At 42.7% G+C, this 26,215-nt stretch overlaps 1 protein-coding gene across 1 annotated transcript in view; it reads left to right on the top strand.

Annotated features, from left to right (window-relative positions):
• CCDC93 (coiled-coil domain containing 93) overlaps positions 1-26,215 on the top strand; it is a 94,096-nt gene that overhangs the window by 24,780 nt on the left and 43,101 nt on the right. The window contains exons 7-11 of the mRNA XM_011983458.1: positions 2,573-2,673; positions 10,578-10,614; positions 13,092-13,184; positions 13,472-13,522; positions 14,671-14,757. Of these exons, the coding sequence (XP_011838848.1) occupies positions 2,573-2,673; positions 10,578-10,614; positions 13,092-13,184; positions 13,472-13,522; positions 14,671-14,757 (369 nt within the window). The remainder of the gene's footprint in view (positions 1-2,572; positions 2,674-10,577; positions 10,615-13,091; positions 13,185-13,471; positions 13,523-14,670; positions 14,758-26,215) is intronic.

The following is a 26,215-nucleotide window of genomic DNA, read 5'->3' on the forward strand; positions in this document are numbered from 1 at the left end:
ACTTGGCAGTGAAAACATCTGTGGGGTCCCTTTACGTGAAAGGCAGAATTACTGACAGGACACATAGGCTAAGTAAGATGGATCTGTTGGAGTTGGGTTTGGGCTGCATGGATGAGCTGTTAAGGTCAGTGGAAAGTATTGCTTCCTGTTGAGTTGGGCGTGGGCTGGCCCACTGGAGGTTTTGAGTGTAGAATGCCATATTGGTGGTGGCTGTTTCGCTGCTTCTTCCATTATTTCAGTAAAAAAGTTGTCTGTGGTAATCGTGAGGGAAGCAATCAGGGATTTGCTGCAGACACTGCCATGGTGCTGTGCCGTTCTACCTCCCTTCCCTGTCTTGAGGAATGTGAACTCTGAGTAATTACTCTGACAGGTGAACCTGACTTGTAACCAGATCTGCAAAGCAGAGCTCTGACTCTCACAGGGCAAGAGTTCTCTGCTTTACAAAAGGGTCACCTTCATTTTTTTTAACCCTGTGTGTGTGCCTTTTACCATCTGCAAAAAAAAAATATATATATATATAAATTATATATATATATATCAGAACCTAGATAAAGGGTGATGAAAGTAGAGGTATGAGACATTTTGCAAAGTGCTTAAGTGTCTCAGTTCTGGAGTCATCCTGTTTTTATCACTTACTGCCTTTTTCACCATCAGCAAGTTTTTTAACCTCTGTGTGCCTAAGTTTGTCTACAGAAGATAACAAGGATAACTGCACTCATAGATGTGGGGATCAAATGGGCAGCACAGATATAGCAGAATGTGCCTGGCACATACCTACTATTCAATAAGTGGTAACTATTACTATTGCTACCACTATTAATGACAGAAGGATAAATTGATTTTATATTCCTTTTTAAGAGCACATCATGTAAAGCATGTTATACTTTTTATTAATCCCAGACTTTAGATTTTTTATGGAATTATGTTACCAAGTCAGTATCTTTACAGGATTAAAAGGACACAAAGGAAGAGACCCTGGGAGCATCCTTCAAGATCTGTTAGCTTCATTTTGCAGATGCAGAAACTGAGGCCCATTGAGGGGAATTACCTTTCTCAAGGTCATGCAGCTGATTAGTGGCAGAGATAGGACTGGACATCAGCATTCCTGACCCCTGTTGCTTTAAAGGATGACTTAGCAATAGCTCTTTATAGTTGGCCTGTGAGGCCCTGACATTTAGGTTGTATTACTTCAGCAGACCATTGTTGTGATCCATGTGGCAGCTTCATATTGTGGAATGAGTCTTGTGAGAGGGCTAGCTGAAATGCCTGGTGGGTGGCTAGAGTGGCAGTCTGGGGCAAGTTAGTGTCAGGGACAAGCCTTGAAATGAGAAACCAGGTTACCTAGGGCCAGGCCTCATAGTGTCCCAGGGATCTTGGACAAATTTTTCAATGTCTGCTTCCTCAATAGTAAAGTGAAGTTAGTGGTATGTGCCCTGTCTCTGCTTCACAGTGTGGTTTATAAAGTGTAAAAGAAAGGTGAGATGTATATGAAGTTTTACACTTTAACATGTAAGGAATAATTCACAAAGCCAACATTGTCATTGTTTGGCAGAATAAAAGGTCCTTTTAGCTGTTGGTGTCAGTATGCTCTTGTTTTGGAGTCAATCCTTTTTTTTTTTTCAAAAGAATCCAATTTCTTGCCTTGGGTTATTGACTCTTTCAGTTGTAACTAAGGATAATAGCAGTTAAGCTCAAGCTGTAATAGTAGAGCTCAGTGGAAGCCAAACCAGGCACAGTAACTGACACCATGTAAGTTGATTCTATTTTGCATCTCCCTGTAAGTCTGTTTTGTGTTATTTATAGCTTCCTATTCATGTAGGCACCAGCAGTAAACTGGGGAATATTTGTGGCAGGAATTTTTAAGAACAACTTTAGCATCATCTCAGGCCCTGATCCATTTCCTTTTCCACAAAATTGTTTGAGATTATATAGTATGTGTTACAGAAAGAACGTTTTTCTGTATGCTCGAAACTGTATACTAAAGTAAAATAATAAAGTTAACCAGAATTATCCGTGGGGAACAATTCCAGTTAAAATAAAATGCAGTGTCTGGAAAAACCTGATAGTAGTGCTTTTTGTGGTGATGTCCAGGTAATGATTAGATGCAATGAACCTGGGTAGTAGGGAAGAAGAGAGATGTGGGGGTGAGCAGCCCGAATACCTTGCTGGCATAGCAGCTGCCTACCTGCACCCAGATCTCTGAGCAGCTATTACTAGCGTATTATTTGACAGCCAGCTTAGTGGTCAAGAAGTACATTCATTTGGGGTAGAATGGCAAACCACTTCATCTGGGACTGAAGACCTGCATTTATTGATCATTTACTACATGCCACGTATTTTGTTTAGGATATATATGTGTGCATATATATAATTTTAGAATATACCCCATGGTAGAGGAAGAGCTTACAGTGAGCTGAGATCGTGCCACTGCACTCCAGCCTGAGCGACAGAGAGAAACTCTGTCTCAAAAAAAAAAAGAAAAAGAATATACCCCATGGCTGGAGGCATCTGGCAACCAATTCAGGGGGAGAGCCTTCTCACACTCAGTAACTTGGCTGTCTCATCCACTTAGGAAGTGTACAAGCCCCGTCGGAAATACAAACGCCACCAGGGAGCAGAGGAGCTGCTTGATGAAGAATCTCGAATCCATGCTACGCTTTTGGAATATGGCAGGTAATGAGTGGGACCCAGTCTAGGTGTCTCTTTTAAAAGAAAAGCTCATTTAAGTTGCTTCATTTGGATTAACTTGACTGGCTTCTACCTGATTAAGTTTCTGCTTTCAGCCATGAGATTTCCAACATCAGGGACTTTTCTCTGGTAATGAATTACCTGTTTCTGTGGGCATCCTTTGTAATTCCTCTCTGGAAACGTGCACCTGGCTCTGCCCTCCTTTGGGAGTTGGGGTGTTCCAGGAATTTACAGAGGCTGAGGTACTCTGTCCTTCATGCCCCTGCTATTTGTTAAAATCTTCAGGTAAATGAAAGCAATGAAAGCAGTTTCAGTGATTTCACTTTAAGTATTAGAATAATAATTTCAATTTCCTGTGAATATTGTCCTAACTAGGAAAATGAAGAATTTAGAAGTAGTTTTGTCACTTCTTAAAAACATCTCTAGTTAAAAAAAAAAAAAAATCTTATTTTGTGTCCTTAGTTTTTACTTAAAAAAAATGCAAGGACATGCTTCTCTGCATTGAATTTTTTGGTTGTCACTGGGTGTTAACCTTATTTTATGTCATGCATTCTCTTCTTAGGGTAACTGATTCCTTGATGTGAGTAAGTCTCCTTGTGCTTCCTTTGTGTTGCGAGACGCTCCTGTGTGCTGCTCTGCCTCACAGCCCAACCCTTGTGGGGTGGCTGGAACTAACTGCACTGCCACTGGCATTTCCCTAAGAGCATCTGATGGCTTTGCCTGCCCTCTAGGGTACTGGAGAGAACCAGTGGGAAATTAGGCTTAATTATTCTAGTTTCCTAATGGAAGTGTATGCAATTGCTTGTGGGTTGTTTTTTTTTTTTCCTTAGAGTAAAAACTAGTCTGTTTCAAAGGAAATTGAAGTAGTTCTGGCCCTAGGCTGCGTGTGATGGCTGCCCCCACAGTTCACTAGTTGCTGCTGTGAATTGAATCCCTCCTCCAAGTCAGGCATCACCCGGCCTAGCTATGTAGTAAAAATGCCAAGTAACTTGTTAGCAATTATTAATGATGATTAATTATTAAGAATTTAAAGATAGCAACAACAGCCAAGTGAGGACCCTTCTAAGCATGGGGCACTATGCTAATGGACGGGTTGTGTGCTCAGGAAGCCAACCCTGGGAATCATGACAGAGTCTCTCTAGCCATGCCCACCTGCAACTGAGCAGGTGAGGCTGCACAGCTCTGGGAGAGCCAAAGCTGGAGAGACAATCTCTGTCGGTGTCACGTGTCCCAGAATGAAGAAGTTCTTGGGAGAATGTAGTGGATTTTGTGAGTTTGTATTATTATGTGTCCATTTTTTCCATCATCATGGAAAATTGGATTTTCCATGAGGATGAAAAGGAGATAGAAATTCAGTAAATTGTCCTCCTCGCTGAGACCATGTTGACAAAATTTCAGAACATATTCTTGTTCTGAAATTCTCAGGTTCAAATGGGATCTTTTGCCATATACGTTGTAGATGGTAGCTAGTATCACCATCTGAAGGCTGGGAAAGTTCAGAACCTCCCTGCCTGTCCTCAGGAGTGATTGATGCAGTTTGAGGTGAGAATCTGGCTTGGCTCTCTTTAGAAAAGGAAGCAAGACAGGTTTTGCTTGACTCTTCTCAAACTCTGAGAGTGAGAAAAAGCAGTGTCTTGATACCAATCCTGGTTCCTGTTGGTATGGTCATGCTGACTTCTGCTAATTTCTAAGGCTAGGGTGGGCATTTCCTGAAGGTTTTAGGTTTTTGGGGTTTTCTTGGGTGGGAGAGAGATGTTACTTTGTATTTTTTAGCTTTTTTGGCAAGGAGAAGGTAAGTTTGTGGCAGGTAGAGTAGTGGGTACTTAGTACATTCTGATAGTATATTTAGCTCATTCTCCTCTTTGAGACTAATAATGACAATATTCAGAAAGGTTAAAAAATGACTTGCTTAAGATCATAAACTAGTAAGAGGCTCAGACTGGTACTTCAACTAAAGTTCCTTGAACTCCAAAAGCATGTCATTTTCATTGTCTGCAAATACTGTTTGAGCCTTCAGTGAGAGTGTATTTTTAGGCTCTGAGTTTTAGAAAGACTGGCCATGTCTGTTCTTTGGTCTGAAACTAAATAAGAAGAGAACAGTTATTAAACCTCACAGAGCAAATTAGATAAAATGTACAGGCCCCAGCAAGTGTGTGTTCTATTCCACCTCCCTGGGAAGGCTTCTCCCTTCCTTTCTGGCAGTCTGTTTCCTCTAGGTTCTGTTCAGCACTCCACTGCATGGAGCTCTTTCCCATTAAATGAGGATTGTATGACTATATATATATATAATTTTGAGCAGTTTGTTCAATGTAGAAAACACTCCGTAAATGTTAACCACTAGCCGCTGTCATCATTCTCCTTATTGTAATCATCATTATTAGCAGCAACAGTTTTCAGTTTTCAAATGCCCTCAGATATGACCATTTCCCCTTCCAATTCTCCTTGTGTTTGTGTGTTTGTGTATGAGTGAAGAGGGAGCGTCCCCTTCACCCTCTGAAGGTTCACCGAAAATGAACTGACAAAAGGCAGATTAACAGGAGAAAATGGCACACATAATTTATTATTGTATGGAAGAAAACCACAGAAGTGTGACTACCCAGTAACCCAGTGATGTCCAGATGCATATATATCCTTCTTCACAGGGGAAAGGCAGGTGGGGAAATATGCCAATTTGGGGGGTAGTAAATGATGTTTTGGGGAAATGAATCAGATGATGGTTAATAAATGACTATCTAGAAATTGAATGGGACGGGAAACAGACCATGGTTTGGGTTCTAGGTATGGTATTTAATTTTCAGTCTCTTGCTCTGTGGTAGATAATGAGATTTCAGGGAGTGGATGGAAGACACTTGTGTTTTCTTTAATGGGTCCAGTCTTTATATAGATGAGAGAAAAAACCGTGTTCTAACATTTGACCTTCAAGTGCCTTTAATTCAAGTTATTCAGCATATTAGGGTGCCATATTTGGGGGCAACAGCCCTTGGACTCCTTCACTTATTACCCCTCACGCTAGCCCTCCCTCTAGCACATGTGTGGGAAGTCTCACCCTCTGGCCCTTTTCTCCCCAGTCCCTGTCAAACAAGGCTGCCCCCCTGCTGGCCCCAGGACTCAATTTGCTCCATTTTCCCTTTTCCTTTAACACTGCGGCATTCCTGACTTCCTCACCCACCCCCCATTACAGTGTGGCATCACTGCTTTAGGAGTCCAGATCCCCCTGCCAGTGTTTCTGTTTTCTACCTTACCTTACGTCTTGTCAGAGGGAAAGTATTTTGACTTCTAGAGCAAGAAGGTCTGAAATCAGTGTTTCTTCCTTGGGGTTGAAGGTCACTCATCAGCCTTACACGTGTACCACAGTGCCTTTTGGCTTTTAGATCCGCATTCCATCTCCTTCCCCCTATTTTGACTCTCAGTTGCCTAAATAAAGGTGAATTATGAGCCTCCTCAACTATGCTGAAAGCCTTAAGGACTGTTTATATGTTAAAAAGCATGTTTGGGTATATTTTTCTAAGTGTTAATGGTGTTAGGAAAACAAGACTCATAGTTTTGATTTTGAATGTAAACAAAATTGCATACCTGTAATATTTCAATTTTATTATGGATTCAGTCAATTTTGAGAGGCTAACTTAAGCACCTAACCGTGCTATGAAACTGCTACTCTGGGGAAATGCATTTTATGTGCTGTATATTTGACTTAGAAGAGGAGGTTTGGAGCACAGCCTCCAGAATGCTGGAGTTAGCCTGTTCCTCGGTATTCAAGGCCTAACTTTGAGTTGCCTAGAAGGCAACTCATTCTGTAGTTAGTAAATAAAATATGTTGTATCTCTCCCAACCTGTTTGTATCTCCCATGACGATAAGGCCTATGACATGCTCATAAAAGGTATTTAGTAAGTTCTTGTCAAATGAATAAAGAACAGAGTTCACAGTCCTTAGTATTTAGGACTTTTTATGTCCCTATTTTGTTTTGTATTCCAAACAGATAATGTCTTTGTTTGGCCTGAGGTAATTGTTCTTAAAAGTTAGTTTGTTTTCTAGAATTGTGGTGTCCCATATGGTAGCCACTAACTATATGTGGCTATTGAGCAATCGAAATTCAACAAGTGTGGCTCAGAAACAGAATTTTGATTTTAATTAAGTTAAATTTAAATTTTAAGATTCGTGCTTGATTTAGTTAATGGAAAATGTTTATCTTTGGAATAACTTGGGCATGTGAACCTACTAACCTACTAATTTAAAAATTGTATGCATATCCCTCTTTATATTTATTTTGTACTGTGCTGTTCTAAATGTACATCCTTGATTTAAAGACCAGGTCCTATGTCTAAGGTATGAAGAAGTGAACTGGATGATGGGAGGGGCTCTTTGGTGCCAACAGTGTAGGTAGCAAGAATCGATGAGTCAGAGCCAAAGAAGAGGAATGCAGGAGCAAATTGAAGCATGTGGGACTGCAGATCAGAGCTGGCACTTGGGGGAAATAGGCAGGGCTGACAGGAAAAGAGGAAAGGGAGGCAGTAGTTAATAGGCAGTTAAGGACAGAGCTCTGTCATGGAAACCTCACTACTTTGTGACATAGATGAGGCCTTTAGAAAAATCACATGGACTCTTCATTCATGCAGCAACTATTGATTGAGCGCCTACTATGTGGCAGACACTGAACTGCCAGGCAATGGGGATACTGAAGTGAATGAAACTGTACATGAATATTTATAGTAGCACTGTAAATATATTGCATAATATATTGCACAATTATGAATTTAGCAATTCATAATTGCTAAAAAGTAGAAACAACCCAGATATCTATCAGCTGATGAAACAAAATGTGGCTTACCCATATAATGGGATATTATTCAGCCATAAAATGGAATTAAGTAGTGATTCATGCTTCAACCTGGATGAACTTTGAAAATATTCTCATGAGTCAAAGAAGCCAGACACAAAAGGCCACATATTGCATGATTTCATTTCTATGAAATCTCCAGAATTGGTAAATCCATAGAGACAGAAGGTAGATCAGTGGTAGACAAGGGCTGGGAATAGGGAAGAATTGGGATTAACTGCCAATAGTAACAGAGTTTATTTTTGAGGTGATGGAACTTTTCTTGATTTCCATAATGGCGATGATTACACAATGCAGTGAATACACTAAAGTCCAGTGAGCAATACACTTTAAGATGGTGAATTTTATATTATATGAATTATAAGTCAGTTTTAAAAATATTTTTTAAAAGTGAATGAAGCAGATTTCTTCCTCTCCAGAAGCTCAACAGAAAGGCTTAGAGGATTACTCATGACCGATAATTATGTTCACCATACAATGAGTGCACTGGCTCTCGCAGAAGCTCACATCTGGGGGGCTAACGTAGTTTTGGTTACTTAGAAGAGTCTTCCCAGAGCCTCTCTCTTTAAGGAGGAGTAGATTTGTCCTGGGAATCAAGTCACTCAGATTTGGTTGTTTACTTCCTTATTTGGAAAATCTGTGAAGTCCCTGGGCCTTAGATAAGGACCTTATGTCTTCTGCCCTAAAAGTCTACACAGACTAAAGGCATAAAAAAGGAAGGATGAATACTCAAGATGCAAGGACACTTCTATAGGAGTGGGAAACTTGGGCAAGACCTTGTATTATTCAGGGTTCCCTGGTTGAGAAAACAGTACTCCCACTAGTTTCAGCAGAAGGGATTGGTTACAGGGCCGGATGAGAACTAGGCTGATCCAGGGTCAGCTCTCAAGCTTCACATTAGAACTGGAGCTCCAGGACGCTGCTGCTGCCTCCAAAATCAGGAAGCTAGCTCACACCCTGTAGGATTAGGAAGCTGGTGCTATAGCGGTTTGACAAGGGAGGAAACCATGCTGCTTCTGTCAAATTAGGGAGCTCTGAAAAACCAAGAAGCCACTGTGATAGCTGCTAGCCCCAGAACCTGGTTGTTTCTACTGTGATCCACACCAACACAATGGATCCCTTATGCTTCCCTCTTTCCTCCTTGAACTGTTCCATATTCAAAACTCTAGCAAATGCATCTGATTGGTGGAACCTTAATAGTATTCAGAACCCTAGGTGCAAGGGAGTATGGAAAATAGTCTCTTTTCCAGCCTCTGCAGTACTGGAAGATGCACTGGATATTAAGCCAGTCCATGGAATCTGCCAGAAGGTCTTTTACAGAATTCGTGTGGATAGCCAGAATTTAACCTTGGTCTGCTACACTTTGGACCTATAGGTTTATTTCTAAAGGGTGGGCACACTGCCCAGCAGTGAGTTTTTGGTCTCCCCAGTTATATGACAATCTGTTGCAAGGCCAGATGATAGTTTTGGCCTCTTGATTTTCATGTTTTTTTCACTTATGTTTAGTTTGTTCAGCGAATATTGGAAAAACCAAATGTGAAGGTAGAATCTTTGCCCTCAGGAGAATGATACAGATATGTAGCAGTTGCACATAATCACCATCTGGGAAGTGAGAGGAGCATGAACAGATGCAGGGATGGGCAGGCCAGGCTGAGCACATGTGCATGGGGGATGCTTCACAGGGGAGGAGGCTTTAGAGCTGAGGGGTGAAGGCTGAATAGGGAAGCGGGGGAGAGAAGGGAACAGCTTAGTGTGTGCAGAGCTCTCTGTTCAGGTAGTAAGTGTAATAGGAACACAGAAGGTGCTGCTGGTGGTGAGGTGAAACAGTTGTTAGGCGGAGCCATGGAAGAGAGGCTTTATGAGGCTCCTGAGGAGGTTCTGTTTTCTCCTGAGGGAAGAGGCCTGCCATTGATAAATGTACATCAGGCCAATGCAGAAGTTGGACAAGGAATGGGCAGTTAAGAGTGTGGGGAGTGAAGCTGGAGGACCAAGACTAGGTGAGCACACAACCCAGAAGTGAGGCATACAGAAGCGAGGCAGAGAGTAGCCTTTAGTTTGTTCTTTATTTTTATTTATTTGTTTTTGAGACAGAGTCTTGCTCTGTCACCCAGGCTGGAGTCCGGTGGTGTGATCTCGGCTCACTGCAACCTCTGCCTCGTGGGTTTGAGCAATTCTGGTGCTTCAGCCTCCCGAGTAGCTGGGATGACAGGCATGTGCCACTATGCTTGGCTAGTTTTTGTATTTTCAGTAGAGATAGGGTTTTACCATGTTGGCCAGTCTGGTCTCGAATTCCTGAGGTCAGGTGATAGGCCAGCCTCAGCTTCCCAAAGTGCTGGGATTACAGGTGTGAGCAACCACGCCAAGCTCAATTTGTTCTCCTTAAATGTTTGTATTAACTTTATTTTCTTACAAATCACTTAAAGGTGTATGAGGCTGGGTGGTTTGCATTTTGCTTTTTGTTGGGGATTGAATGGTTTTTGCATTGTTATTCTTGCATTTTAAAAAAACATAGATTAATTAGAGCCAGAAAATAAACTACTTGAAACTGAATTGGGTTTGTGTGTTTCTTTGAATTTAAGGTTGTGTGAAGTGAGTACACATTACTGGCATCATGCTTGGATTATGTTTGAGAATAAAAAGTGTGCTAGACTCTAAGTTACGGAAGTAGCCATTAAAGCGCATGTTTGGCTTAAGGAAACACATTTACATTTGTTTATATAGATATTTTTAAGGCTTTTAGCTTAACCTGTGGCTCTTAAATGCAGTTCCTGATTCAAAAAGTCATGATTGCACTTAAGGAAAATGTTGCACTCTATACTGTCTGAGAGTTCCAATTTACATTATAGTATTTGCATAGCAAGTAGGGTGGCTGGCCTTGTATTCAAAAGACAGTGAAATATGTTTGTAATTTAGGCACTTGTAACATTTTCTCTAGTCACCAAATGGCATAAATTCTCTTGATGCTTTTCATGTAAAAAGTCAACCAAAATGCATTTGACTGAATTTATTGTAATGTTTTGAGTAGTAATTAAACTCCTTTTTTGTGGTCTTCAGGAGATACGGATTTAGCCGCCAGAGCAAAACGGAGAAGGTAAGAAAAACATTGATAATAGGAGAGAATATTTGAGAGATGGAAGTGACTCCCTTCACCTCTAACACTCACAGGATGGGCAGCTTCCTGGGAAGCCCAGGAAGGGGATGTGGCAGGGCTGCTGCTGCCCAGGCCCTGATCCCCGGACAGGCTGGGGTAGCAGGGATGTGTGAGCTGCCTTGGGCCGCTGCATCTCCGTCGTGGCTTTTCTAGCTTGCCACCTCTGCAGATTGGGGAGCAAAGCAGCAGTCTCATCCTGGGGCTGGAAATGAGGGGCGATTGAAAGTTGTGGCCCAGGGTCAGTCACCTGGGGTCTAGTAGCTCTACACTATGAAGATGAAGTCCACTGCCAGGGCTCCCAGAGCACTCCTCATCTGAGGTGAGAGACTCTGGACAGATGTGAACAGGATGTTAGGTAGAGCACAGCTGTGAATTACAGGCCTGCCCTCTGCGGAAACAGCTAGTCATGGAAGAGCCAGGTAAGTCAGGATGGCTTTTCTAACTTCACAAAGATGCCCAAAGATTTCTGTTAATTTATGTGTTTATTAATGATGCTTCATTGTCAGCAGCAGGGCCGGTACATAAATGTTACGTTGCTATACCCTTTCTGTGTTCCAGGCTCTATGTTAAGGACTCTGTATGTTTTCACTTACTCCCTTGAACAGCTCTATGAGGAGGATACTTATTTCTGCTTTTTAGGTCAGAAAGCGAATGCTCAGAGAGGCTCAGTGATTTGTCCAAGGTCACATAACTCTAAAGTGAATAAATCAGAATCCGAACCCAGAGATCTGACATCAAACCTGAGCTCATAGCCACTGCTTTCTAAATAAGAAAGTGTCAGCTAAAGTGGTCAGTGGCCTCTTAAAAAGATCTGTTATTAACCTCTTTTCATTCTCCACCTGATCCCCAGATTTCTTGAACAGGACACACTCCCCCTGCTATTCCCCTGTCACCCACTCCACTGTACAGCTCCCCCAGACTCCCCCTCTGCTTCCTGTGGTGACTGTTGTCTCAGTCACTACAGGCACCAGCAGTGGCTAAGAGCACCGTTCTAAAGCCAGACTGGCTGACTTAGGACCCCAGCTCCTCCATTCACGGAGTGACTTTGGATAATAATCATTGTACCTATCTCACAGCATTACTGTGAAGATTGAAATGTAAAGGACTTAGAATGAGCCAACACATAGTAAACATTTAATAAACATTAACTATTATTATTATCAGTGTTAGTTATTGGTACTTAGTCATGTACTGATAATGATATCTTCTGTTTTCGTTTTCTCATTATTTATTTTTTCCCCATTTGTGTTTTTTTTACTCAACTGAGGAATGATTTCCTGCAAAGCAGCGTGTTTTCTGGATTTCAGTATATCATGTTTTATCTGGTGTATAATAAGGGTTTGATGTGTGTATTTAATTTGATATGTAATTTAAGTCTGAAAAGATTGTCTTTGTATATGACTGGGCGATTTGGTTATGATTGGAAAAATCATGAAATGTCCCTGAAATAGGATTCGAATTGTGCTTGTCCTGTCATTTTTATGTCAGACGGCACATTTGAATTGGAAGTCTCATCCCCTGTAGATGTGTCCAAGCAGTTAGGAGCTCCGAGTGTTCCCATGGGCAGTGATAGGCTCGTTATAGAAAAGCGTCCTAGAGTTGGGATGGTCCAAGAAGGGCATTTGAGACCACACCTCTCTTTTGACCCTAGAAGTCCTTAACATGCAGAGATCAGAGGTAAGCCTGAGGTCACCCAGCTGGTGAATGGCAGAGATAGAATTAAAACCTATAGCCTGTAATTGAGGAGGCAGCACTTAATCCAGCCTTGAGTTTGATGTGCTTCATTTAAGGCCTGGGGCTGAGTCCAGAGCATGCTGCTTGATCATTAGATAAGGCAGTTTTCATCCTTCAGACCAGTGGTATTCAAACTGTTTTGATTACTCTGAGCAGTAAACGTGTAATTTTTCATCATGATTCAGTACACACACACGAATACCACCAAAACAAAAATTTCACTAAGCAGTACTTAACCCCTCACTACAAAGCACTCTGGCATGTTCCATTATGTTAATTTATACAGATGCTAGTCGTACCTGCCAAATTACTTTTATGTCCCACTAATTGGTCTTAACAGGCAGTTTGAAGAAACACTCCTTTAGTAGTGATCTGTGCTTGAAAGTGTTAAAGGATGGGGAAGGCCAAGTCAAAGTGGAAGGGCAGGTCAGGCAAATGTGTGTGGCCTGAATTTAATCGGTGAGCAGTTGGGACATGGAAACAGGCATTTACCAGTTCCTGAAGCTTAACCTGCCCGCCCTGTACTTGAGTGGAGGTTCAGGCCTTTGGAGTATCCACTCTATCGGGTGGTGCTGCTCTGCAGGTTTGTTTCTTTCACAGACTCATGCCTCTTGGCAGTATTGTCCTTTCTCTGCTAAGTCTCCAACTCTCGTGCTCAGCTGTTTTCACATCTTCCCTTGCAGGCTGAGGACAAGAAAACGGCGCTTGCAGCAGGGCTGTCAGCTACAGAAAAAGCTGATGCCCACGAGGAAGATGAGCTTCGAGCAGCTGAAGAGGTGTGTGGTCCATGTAGGCCCTCTGAGGTTTCTGTGTAAGTCATTTTGGGAGAAATTGTACTCTTATCCCTAGCGTTCCCAAATGGCCAGCACCTCCCACAGCCAGCTGCTGCGAGCAGGCCTTTCACACCTTCCAGTTTCCTTTTATCACCTGCCTTTGAGGCTCACATAAGACGAGATCAAGGAAGACACCCTTGGATATCACCACAAAGATCCGTGTAGGCATATTGCTTCTGTCTTACATGTTCAGAACCGCTCACTGCTGCTCCCATCCATCCTTCTTTCAGCAGCGTATTCAGTCGCTGATGACCAAGATGACCGCCATGGCAAATGAGGAGGTGAGTGGGAGTCGGGGAGGTGTGGGGATGGGGACTTGGCACCAGCCTACTCTGCTGGGGTCTTCTCCCAGAGACCCCACCTTCTCCAGAACCCCCTGTCACCATCACACAGTACCTCTTCCCCGGGGAGTTCCTTTTGGTAATCTGTTTTTAATGTCTTGTGTGTCATCCATGGGAACTTCTAGGAGGGAGACTTGAAGGACCCTTGTGAAAGCAGAATATTCCTGCTGGGAGGTTCACAGGGCCCCTGTGGAAGAGCTGGAGCTGGCCCGCGAGTTATGCCTCATGCTGAGGCAGCTCTTGTCTTCTGCTTTCTTCCTCCACTGTCTAGGTAGGAAGCAGGATTTTGAGATTATAGTTGGTCTTTCCAGAGCCTGTCCAGAAGGTATAGCCAAGTGTGAAAGAACCATTCTTTTTTTTTTTTTTTTTTTTTGAGACGGAGTCTTGCTCTGTTGGCCAGGCTGGAGTGCAGTGGCACGATCTCGGCCTACTGCCAGCTCTGCCTCCCAGGTTCATGCCATTCTCCTGCCTCAGCCTCCCGAGTAGCTGGGACTACAGGCACCCACCACCACTCCCGGCTAATTTTTTGTATTTGTATGTGAAACATGGGGTTTCACCGTGTTAGCCAGGATGGTCTCAATCTCCTGACCTTGTGATCCACCCACCTCGGCCTCCCAAAGTGCTGGGATTACAGGCGTGAGCCGCCGCACCTTGCCTGAAAGGATCATTATTTTTGAGGCCTGGGAAGACCTGTGGTAATAAAGAGATATTTTAAAGTTCTGAGATTCTTTGTCCTTTCCCATGCTCTTCTCTATTCCCTATGTCCTAAGCCTGCCAAATCCCCTGCGGGCTGTTTGGTGGCCCTCAGGAGGTGAGACCTTGGGGTGGGACATAGGAGGGAAGAACCATTTTCCAGGGGTGCCCAGGGTCAGAGGAGGATCTAGCACCGTCTGCTCAGTGATTCAGGAGGTAGCTGCGTGTTTGTCCTGAGGCTGCTTTCCTCCCTTCCTGGTGGTAATATGTGGCAAAGCCAAATTATTTTTTCCCCTAGGAATATTATCCGTTTTACCATAATAGAGTGTTCAGATTTTCCACTGCTGTGGAAGACAAGGCTTGGCCTTCAGAACATCCCCTCCATGTGCTTGCAGAGCCGTCTCACTGCAAGCTCCGTGGGCCAGATCGTGGGACTCTGCTCTGCCGAGATCAAGCAGATTGTGTCCGAGTATGCAGAGAAGGTAGGTTGGGGCCCAGCTGGAGTCTGTGCCCCAGATAGTGCTCCATGGCTTTGTTCTCCCACTTCCCTACCCCACTGCCCAGCAGTGCCCTGTGTTCTCTTGTAACTCACCAGCCACGTTTGTCAGAAACGCACTGGGCTTTACCATGCACAACCGGTTACAGCACTTACCCGTTAGTTCAATTAATTTTGTTCTGCAGTGCCCACTTTTCTGTAAATTTAAAGAGAAAACCTGTCTCACAGAGCAGTTATCACATTTGATAAATTCATGCCTGAGGGTATGGGATGAGCATTTTTTCTTCTCTATCAGGCCTCTTATAACTTGGGCTCAGTTTGATGATTTGGCTGAGGAATGAAGCTTTGCCTCTTAGGAGATAAACCCCATAACTCAGCCAAATCCAAGGCAAAAATTTTTTCTTCTACTTTTATTAAAAGAGTATAGAATGAAGAAAAGCCTGAAATCATATTTCAGAGTTTCCTTTTTTTTTTTTTTCCATCCTAAGAAAAGGCAGGAGGACCTTGAATATTTCAGGGAGACGGTGATTAATCATTTTGCACGTAACTGATTCTGGTCTGGCTGAGATGTAGTATCAGTAAAATCAGATTTACAGGACACTGTTGCACATCCCTCCTTCCCCAGCCCTGTCCTAAAATGTTGATGGCTGTTGAAGCATCCAGCTTTGCTTTCCTTTTCTCAGAATCTTTTACTACAAATTAGCTCTGCCCTGACTCTCTGCGACATATTCTTCTGAAGTGATTGCACAGGTGATATATAGCCAGAACTATATATGGTGGTGCACACCACCACACCCGGCTAATTTTTGTATTTTTTTTTGTAGAGACAGGGTTTCAACATATTGCCCAGGCTGGTCTTGAACTCCTGGGCTCAAATGATCCACTCTCCTTGGCCTCCCAAAGTGCTGGGATTAGAGGCGAGAGTCACCACGCCCAGCCCATTTTCCTTTTCCTGTCCATAAATTCCTCTCTGACCACATGACAGCACCAGAGTGCCTCTGGTTCGGGGAGTTACCGGATTCATGAATCATTCTTTGCTCAATTAAACTCTCTTAACTTTAATATGTCTAAAATTTTTCTGGCTGGACATGGTGGCTCATGCCTGTAATCCTAGGCGGGTGGATCACCTGAGGTCAGGAGTTCAAGACCAGCCTGCCCAACATGGTGAAACCCCGTCTCTACTAAAAATGCAAAAATTAGCTGGGCATGGTGGTGGGTGCCTATAATTCCAGCTACTTGGGAGGCTGAGGCAAGAGAATCACTTGAACCCAGGAGGCAGAGATTGCAGTGAGCCAAGATCGTGCCACTGCACTCCAGCCTGGGTGACAGAGGGAGACTCTGTCTCAAAAATAAATAAATAAAATTTTTATAGTCAGGGAAAAAGTGTCCCCCAGTAATCTGGAGGTGTTATCGGCTATAACACCCCCAAGACTGCTGGAAAACTGTTTTAAATGCCTAGTGCTGCCATCCATGGGAACCTCTGGGAAGGAGACTTGAAGGAGCCTCGTGCAAGCAGAATATGAGTGAGTAAAACAGCTTGGAATGTCTCGGGGCGAGATTCCTTTGTTTTCCCCACTCCCCCAAGTAAGTCCTTCTTAACATGGGCTTTCCAGTCCAATCTCATGGAATCCAGTGTCCTGTCTTTCCATTTACTATCTAGGAAGGATGACATTGCTCAAAGTGTCATCTGAAATTTGACCAGAAAAGCTATTTGTTATCCAAAAAGTACAAATGAAGATGTAATTGTGGAAAGAGTATTAATTCACTGTCTGAGAAGAAAATGTCTTGGTTTCCTGTCAGCACACACACCTGAATGGCAAGAGTGTGCGTTTATACCCACCCTTATGTTGCCACATAGCATTGCTGAACCCAGTTTTTCAGGGAAGAAAAAAAAAAAGGCAACTGGATAGAGCACCCACTGCTGTTTCTACAGGGAGCACATAGGGGCTCTGATGATTGTAAGAGCAAAAGCAGGCAGGCGGAGCCCCCTGTGGTTGGCAGTGCATCTCTCTTTCCACCCACTCCCCTGCCTAGGACTCCTGAAGCTCACCTGACTTCCCCAGTTACTCTGCATTTTGCACGTCTCCTTCTGGATCTCTCTGTGTCTTTATCTCCTAAGCTTTTTCTTCCTCACCCTTGACCAGTGATCTTCTGTCCAACTCTGATGGATACATTCTGGTTTATCTGTTTATCTTGGACCATTCTCTACCTCCATTCCATTCTTCTAGAAAAGAGTGAAATTAGTAGTAATTTGGACAGGAAGCAATGCCAAGATTTTTTCCAAGGACATATATGCAGTTGATTCTTGATCAACACAGGTTTGGACTGTGTGGGTCCACTTACATGCGGATTTTTTCCCAACCAGATGTGTATGGAAACTACAGTATTCATGGGATGCAAAACTGGCGTATATGGAGGGCCAACTTTTCATATGTGTGGGTTCTTTAGAGCCGACTGCTGCGTATGCACAGATTTTGGCCTATGCATAGTGGTTTTTGAACCAATCCCCCACATATACTGAGAGATGACTGTAGTTAAACTTCTGATGGAGAAGTGGAGGTGTCAAACATTAGTTAATTGCGTTTTCTTTGGGTAGGTAATATAGCATTAAAGCTGATGGTTTTTAAAAATTACATTGCCTTTTATCCTATTCCCATATTGCAGTTATTTTACATTTGCATATTATTTTACAATGTTTGTTCCCAGATCTTCATAGTTGTGCTTGGTTGCAATCATCATATATGTCTAAAAGAAGTAGGACAGTGAGTGAGTGCAGTGATTAAAAACACACCATTTGAAGTCATACCTTGGTTCATATCTGCCTTTTCCATTTCCCAGCTGTGTGACCTTGGCCATATATTTAACCTCTCTTTGCCCTAGTATCTGCTTTATAAAATGAAAATAATATTTTTCTGACAGGTGTTGGGAAGATTAAATGAAACGTGACCAAAATGCCTCAAACAGTGCCTGGCACATTATAACTCTTCAGCTATCAATAACTTTATTTTCATTTTTGTACTCTTCATTCTTTTTTGTTTTGTCACATCACATCCTAAATATTTTCTAGCCTTCCCATTTATTTTTATTTTTTTAAGTGTGTGTTTGTGTGTGTGGGTGGGTGTGTGTGTTTCCTAAGATAGGATCTCACTCTGTTGCCCAGGCAGAGTGCAGTAGTACGATCACTTTAGCCTTGGCCTCCCAGGCTCAGGTGATCCTTCCACCTCAGCCTCCCAAGTAGCTGGGACTACAGGCGCACACCACCATGCCTGGCTAAGTCTTATATTTTTTGTAGAGATGGAGTTTTGTCATGTTGCCCAGGCTGGTGTTGAACTCCTAGACTCAAGCCATCCTCCCACCTCAGCCTCCTAAAGTGCTGGGATTACAGGTCTCAGCTGCTGCGGCTGGCAGTTCCCATTTATTTTAATAATTACATAATTTATGTGTTAATACAGCACAATTCATTAAACTTTTTTTGTTAGACACAATTTTAAGCTGTTTCTGTTTGCCATTGTGGATAATATTGTGAAATGTGAGCAGATAGTTTCTGCTGAGAGAGTTTCTATGTGTTGGATAATTGGGTTATGAATCCCTCTGTGTGTTATAACTACATAAAATACTATCAGTGGTGAAGGGACTTCCCAGCATATGCCTCCAATATTTCCAGCTTTGATTTTTTGTTTGTCTAAATTGTTACGTAGTTAACTATAAAATGGCATCTCCGTAGATCACTGAGAGGATTGAAGATGCTTCTGTGTAAGTACAGGTTACAGAGAACTCATCCAGTACCAAATAACTAATAAGTTCTAGGTTTAAATACAGGACCGTTTACTCTGTTTTCTTCTCTGAATTGTCTGTTATAGACTATACTCGAGTAATGTGTTCCTTGTGAATTTAAATAAGGTCTATATTTCAGATTTAAATATATTGTCACTGTGATACAAGTATTTCTCAGGCACTTTATTTTACTTTTGTATTGTTTTTCATTATATACAAGGAATTTGTGCCTAAGTTAGTCAGTCTTTTGTTGTTGTTGTTGTTGTTGTTCTTGTTTCCAAATGAGAGGTTCATTGTTTTTCCATGGATCTGGTAAAATAGTTAATGCATGTCAGCTGATCTTTTATTAATTATGTTTAGTTCTTTAACCTATGTAGAATTTATTCTTCTTTAGCCTAAAGTGGGGATCTGTCCTAGTTTTCCTGTTCATATCCACTTATCCTACTACTGTTTGTCAGATAGTTTCTACTCATTTTGAGATACTCAATTTCATTTTTATGTCTTATAGCTAAACTGAGTATAGCCTCTTTCTTGTTTTATTGGTTTATACTTCTATTTGCGCAAGTTCTGTGGTAAAGTCATGCATGGTGTTTTTGTTATTTGCTTGTTTTGTTTTTGTTTTGTCAGTACTCTCCAGTCAAAGACCTAGTTGTGTTCAACAGGAACATATCTGGTTGAACAAGTTGGGTGTATTGCTGCTTGTAGTGAGGGAGAACACATACCAGTGGGAATCATGGGGCCTTTCAGTAAGAGGGTGTCAGAAAGGACTTAGTTTAGGATTTGGACTTACATAAGGTAACTTGAAGGAGGGTTCAAGGAAGTGGGCTTTGCTTTGTGTTCAATGCTGTAAGGAGGGGTGAGTCAGTCAATGAGCATCTTAATAAATCTTATCTCTAAGACATGGGGAAAATGAATCAAAGTTAAAGCTATGTATGCATGATAGCCAGTATAGGGAATATTTGGTCATTTTTGTGATTCGGACAATGTTTCTGTTTTCATCCATCATCAGACATACTCATAGTCATAGGGTGACCTTGTCTGGTATTGGTGTTCTTTGAAATTGTTCATGTTTTGTAACGAGGCCTGGTTATGAGTGCAAGCCAGCCTCCCAGCAACATCAATGCCTTGCTAATAGTACAAGGCTAGCTTTCAGATGTCAGGGGCTGCTTTTCTCATTCTCACGTTGTTTGTGTGGTTATCTGCTATTGTGTGGCAATACTGCCACAAATGTAGACACTTAAAATAACACATATTTATTATCTCACCGTTTCTATGGGGCAGCAGTTGGGCACAGCTTAGCAACACCCTCTGTGACTCTTACAATGCTGCAGTCTCATCTGAGGCTCATCTGAGGGGAAGGATTTGCTTCCAGGCTTACATGGTTGTTGGCAGCTTTCAGTTCCCTGCAACTGGCTCACTGAGGTCACCAGTTTTGTTGGCCGTTAGCTGGAGGCTACCTGTAGTTCTTTGTTACATGAGCCTCCCCTACATTGCCACTTACTTCATCAAAGCTAGCAAGGGAGGGCTTCTCCCTGAGGGCAGGCATTATAGACTTATTTAACATAATTATATATATGTAATCAAAAGACTGCCCCTTCTCTGTGGCATATTCTTTTTTTTTTTTTTTTTTTTTGAGACGGAGTCTCGCTCTGTCGCCGAGGCTGGAGTGCAGTGGCCGGATCTCAGCTCACTGCAAGCTCCGCCTCCCGGGTTTACGCCATTCTCCTGCCTCAGCCTCGTGGGTAGCTGGGATTACAGGCGCCTGCCACCTCACCTGGCTAGTTTTTTGTATTTTTTAGTAGAGACGGGGTTTCACCGGGTTAGCCAGGATGGTCTCGATCTCCTGACCTCGTGATCTGCCCCTCTCGGCCTCCCAAAGTGCTGGGATTACAGGCTTGAGCCACCGCACCTGGCCCCTCTGTGGCATATTCTAAGGCACAGCTTTCATCCACACCCAAGGGAAAGGGGTTTACACAAAGGCAGGAGTGTACATCAGCAGATGGGAATCATGGGGCCGTTCTAGAGTTGTCCACCATGGTTTGCTTGTTGGTCTTTTAATCATACTGCCACAGATTGGGCTGAAACTGGACACTGGCAATGCTGCCACCTTCAGGGTCTCAGTAATATACTTTGGAAGTAGAGATGGGATTGAGGAATGCCCAGGAGGGAAGCTGTTGGTAGTATCTGAGAAAAACTCACTTAGGCTGAGATCAGGATTTTTTTTTTTTTTTTTTTTGCTTTGTGAAGAAAGGGGACAGGATAATTTGTGGGGAGGAGCAAGCGCAAAAATGATTTTGTGACCAAGGAATAAATCGAATAGCCTGCCTTGTATGAGTGCTTGGAAACTTGACAGGCACTGGGATATAAAAACGAGGTTAAAAAAAAACATGTGCAGACTTCTCTTTCACTGGTAAAGTTCACAAGTTTCTTATAAGAGTGTAACATAACATGTGTCTCAGAGTTCCTGAGGTATATAACTCAATTTAATATGGTTCTTGTAAAGCAGCAGAAAGAGGAATGTGAAGAAGCTTCCAGATACATAATTCATGAGTGTCCATAGACTCTAGGCTGAGTACCTCCATCTGCCGTTGTTTCCAAAGGGTAACACCCTTCCCTGAATGTGCTGGAAGAAGTACCACTGTGCTTTTGGTGTTGATGTCTAATATTCTCACTGCATCATAGCATTTATTTTTACAGGGAAGAAGAATCTATTACTATGACTTACAGAAAACTAAAATGCCTGACTGTCCAAAAAATGCTTCCACCCTACAACCCCCTAAGCTTCTGTAGGAGCCAGAAGAAAGAAAAGGAAGCTGGGCCAGGGAAGGTGCAAGGTCCCTGGAAGGGCAGGAAGGGACTTTCCCTAATGCTGCACACTAACTAACCATACACCATTTTGACCACTGTAATATTTAGTCTGCCAACTAAATCATTCATTGGTCAACTTCTCCCTAAGACAGAATCTTGGGACGTTTTGTAGCTCTAGAGGATCTGAATATTTTATAGCTCTAGAGGCACAGATCGGTCTTGGGGAATCAGAATCTACCCTGAGTGCCTTCTCCATGCAGATTCTTTGTGTACCATTATCTCATTTAGTTCTCAAATTTTTATTATTTTTTAATTCTACAAAATTATCTCATTTAATTCGTATAGACTGCCTTCTTGCTTATAATCCTCTGCCTTCCTCCATCATTGTACTTATATGCAGTTGAAACTATCTGTTTATATGGCTGTGGGCCACCTTTGTTCTTGTTTGTAATCTGAGAGTCTCGCCAAGGGCCCGCCAGTGTTGGTGCTCAGTAAATGAGTACGTGATATTATATCCATTTTTCAGGCAAAGTAATGAGATTATGTGACTTGTCCAGTGCCATACAGCTAGTAAGTTCCAGGTTTGAGTACAGGACTGTTTGACTTTGCAACCTTTCTCCTTGGCTAGGTGGAGCATCCTTAGGGAAAAGCAGGGACAGCCTCCTTTACCATCCTTAGTGTCTGCCTTCCAGGCGTGGCTGTGGAGTCTTCCTTAGACTGTCCCATTATTCAGCTGCCTACTGGGAAGGCATATTCAACTGGCATACTGGGAACTAACCACGGAAACAAGAAAAAGTGAAAATGGTACAGCTCAGCCCAGGCACTCACATACCATAAATCTAAGTTGCTGAAAGCTGTGGAAGTTTCTGTTGGGAGTATCTAAGTGACTCTTCATGTTTCTGGAGAATGCCACATTAATATGTTCTCATCCAGTTCTTTGAAGGGTAATATCCAGCTAGGCATGGTGGCTTATGCCTGTAATCCCAGAACTTTGAAAGGCTCAGGTGGGCAGATCACTTGAGGTCAGGAGTTTGAGACCAGCCTGGCCAACATGGTGAAACCCCGTCTCTACTGAAATAAAAAAATTAGCTGGGTGTGGTGGCACGTGCTTGTAATCCCAGCTACTTGGGAGGCTGAGGTGGGATTGGTAGCTTGAACCTGGGAGGCGGAGGTTGCAGTGAGCAGAGATCGCGCCACTGCACTCCAGCCTGGGCGACATAGAGAGACTTTGTTTCAGAAAAACAAGGCAGGGGGAGGTAATATCCTAGCCCAAAGAATGTCAACATCTTGATCTCATTTCCATAGCAAGGTGTGTTTTAGATCATCAAGGGACTTACTTGGAAAAAAGGAATTTTTTTTCCTTAATGGGTTTTGGAAATTTTCCTGTCCAGCAATTAAGAAATTCTGGCACCATTGCCTCTGACCTTTTGATTCTGAGGATCATTCTCTGGCAGTTAGTCAGAAGCCTTTGTTCTGTCTTGAAGTCATATCTTTCCAGAGCAGCTGGGGAATCTCTCCAGATAATTAGAGCTTGGGTATGGTCAAGGATGTACTTATGAAAAAACACAAGGAAAGGGTCTCTTCTAGAAAAAGCAGACAGCCGCATTTGATTAGAGCAGATCTTGTCCCCATCTATCATGATGATTCTTATTCTACTTTATGATGCAGTCAGCAGAGAAGACTGCCTCTTTAGTTCTATCACTCACTCACTTGGACCCTGTGCCTTGTAAGCCTTTTGGGTGCAAGTAATAGGAATTCTACCCAGCATGTTGCTGTAAGCAAAAGGGAACCTTTATCAGCTCTCAGAACTGAAAGTCTTTAGAGGGACTCAAGTGGCCCTGCCATATCCCTTTACCTTTGCTTCACTTTGTCTCTCTCTCGGCCTCATCACCTTGGAGGCCTGGCTATAGACGGTTTCTGTCTTACTGCCCCCTCCCTCCATCAGTATATAAAATCCTAAGGAAGGACTCTCCTCTGTTTGTCATGGCTTAGGTCACAGATTTCTCCCCAGGCCCATTATTGCCAGGGGATTGGCAGCCCCTCTGAACGAGAGAGAGTAGGAGACAGGGATTGCTTTTCTGCCAACAGATGGGGGGCTACACACAGTGGCTAGCATCCCCATAAGGCCTTCGTTTCCACTAGTCCCTCAGGAAATATATTTAACAAAGTTGGAAGGAATTGCCCCTAAAGTATCAGTTGTTAATATATCCTCTGTCCTCTTAGTAGTTGCCTTCCTTCATGTTGTTATTTATCTACCCTGGGTTTGTAACCCTTACACTTTTTCCAAATGTATGAAGTCTTACGAAAATATATTTTTAAATTAGCACAGTTTTTTTATATTTTAAGTCTTCAGCTTGGTTTTTTTTCTGCCAGAGAACTGATGGAATTGACCTCATAATCACTGTCATGTGAAAGAGTGATTAGATATATTTCTTCTTTCAGCAAACAACTATTGAGTAGATCCTACATCCAGGCAGTGGCAGGTGTAGGGGGCAGGGATTGCGTTATGCATTAGTCAGGGTTGCAGCCCTGAGGGGCTTCCAGTAAGGAGTCAGTCAACCTGTGAAAACATAAATTACAGAATGATACAATTCGTGTACCTATAAAGAGGCTGCCAGATGCTACTTAGTTTGTGTTATCATTTGAAGTGACAGTATCTGCCCAAAGAAAAGTGGTTGGCATAGTTGATATTGAACTGTTTTTGCCTAATAATAACCAGGCAGAATGGGTGACTTTTAAAATCATACCACGGGGTGAGAAATGGAAAAGGGAAGGGCTTAGGACTGAGTGAAGATACCACAGCCCAGGGACATTGCCTGGGCCAGAAAGTCACAGTAAGCTCAGCAGCCAGGGGACCCTGACTGCTTTGTTAGAAAATCACACCTGATCTGGCACCTGTGTGATTTCTGATACCCTTAGATATGAGTGTTTCCTATCCTATCATCCTGCCCCAACTCAAAAAATGTTACCACTTGCTAGCACCATTGGTTTGTGGAGTTGGGGAGAAGTGTAGTATGGGGCAGGAAAGGGGTGAGGGTGTTGCCCTCTTGGAAACCTCCTATTGTGGCCACAGATAGAAAAACCCAGGTTGGAATCAGGAGGGGTAGGGGCCTAGGTAGATTTTTAAACCCCTTCATTCTGGATACTCTTTCTTCACATAACATAATAGGTGTTGCATAAATCATATTCCTAACCTCTAAAGTATTAGAGGGCCAATATTTCATTTTTTATCTTTGTATTGCTGTTGCCTCATTCATAATAAATACTCAGTAGAAGATAATGAATCACTTGAAGACTTTGGGGAGACTCACCTCATAGCCATTAGCCATGATTCTGGGTCAGGCACAGAGGCTCACGCCTGTAATCCAGGCATTTTAGGAACCTGACGTGAGAGGATAGCTTGAGGCCAGGAGTTTGAGACCAGACTGGGCAACATAGTGAGACCCCTATCTCTACAAAATATTTTTTTTAAATTACCTGGGTGTAGTGGCATGTACCTCCAGTCCCAGCTCCTTGGGAAGCAGAGGCAGGAGGATTGCTTGAGCTCAGGAGTTTGAGGTTGCAGTGAGCTATGATCATGCTACTGCATTCGAGCCTGGGCAACAGAGTGAGATCCTGTCTCTAAAAAAAAAAAAAAAAAAAAAAATCAGATTCTACTTATTAAAAGCGGCTCTTCTGTGATGTTGTAGAGATCAACTCTTTATCTCCTTCATAGCACTTCCCTCAAGCACTGTTTCATTTGTCTGTTTGCCCGTCTCCCAGGCCTAGAATGTTTGCTTTCCAGGAGGGCTGGGATTGTAGTGTACTCTCAGTGCCCAACACAGTTGGGTTTTCACAGACATTTGCCAAAGGAAAGAAGAAAGGAAGAGAGGGAGAGGAAGGAACAACAGCAGCTTTCAAAACTCTTTTCCTCTGTGACACAAGTTAGGCATTGAGGAGAATGCAGAGGATGCAACACCTTTACTTATGAATTAGCCAGTTTTGTCTGGCTAGATTATGAAGGGCCAGAGGTACGGTCTTTGTCTTTTCCCCCTTCCCCAGAGCATAGCACCGTGCCCCCACACGGTAAGATCTGAGTAAAGATTAGTTGAAATAAGCCAAGGAAGGTGGGGAGAGAGATGTAAAATTTTAATCAGAGTTAAGAGAGTAAGGAACCCTGTAAATCTGGAGAGAACAATGCTAAGTATGTTTGTGTTTACAAACAGCTCTAAGATTTCCTGAATTCGGAGCGACTGTTGCATAGTTAGTATACAATACCTAACTGCAAAGAGAATGGTATCAACTAATGAATTGTCAACCTGGTAAAATGGTCTCAAGCCACACAGCACAACTTGTACATTTCAGAGTCCTTATTAATTTGCATAAGGACTTGGGCTTTAGCCTTGCCAGACTTGAGCATCACTTGCAAAGATAACTGGAACATCACTTAAGAAAAATGTAAACTGTTGAATTTCAGAAAAGTGAGTTGTACCAATTCACAATTTGGTGAGGATGCCATCTGACCTGACAGTAGTGTACGGGGATTAAAGGGGAGGTTTTGGATTTTGTTCACACCTCCTAAATGTTAAGTGCATTCTGAGCAGGCACATTGCATTACTCACCGTGGGACCCAAAGCAAAACCTTAGACTCAGCAAGGTTACATAACTATGGGTTTTTGAAATTCATGGAATTTCATTAGTGGGTTTTAAAAATATTGAAGAGCCTTCATGTATTGAGTTTCATTTTTGGAAGCTGAATGTAGATCAAGGAAAGTGGATGATCCCCTCCTATCTGCAGTGGTCACACATCATCAGGAGTGCTTCAGAAGTTCACTTACAAACTAAGATAACAGCCAATGTGGTGAGAGGTGTCAGCATCTTGT

Source organism: Mandrillus leucophaeus, unplaced genomic scaffold (assembly GCF_000951045.1).
Source record: "Mandrillus leucophaeus isolate KB7577 unplaced genomic scaffold, Mleu.le_1.0 Scaffold25, whole genome shotgun sequence".
In the NCBI taxonomy this organism is placed as follows: Eukaryota; Metazoa; Chordata; class Mammalia; order Primates; family Cercopithecidae; genus Mandrillus; species Mandrillus leucophaeus.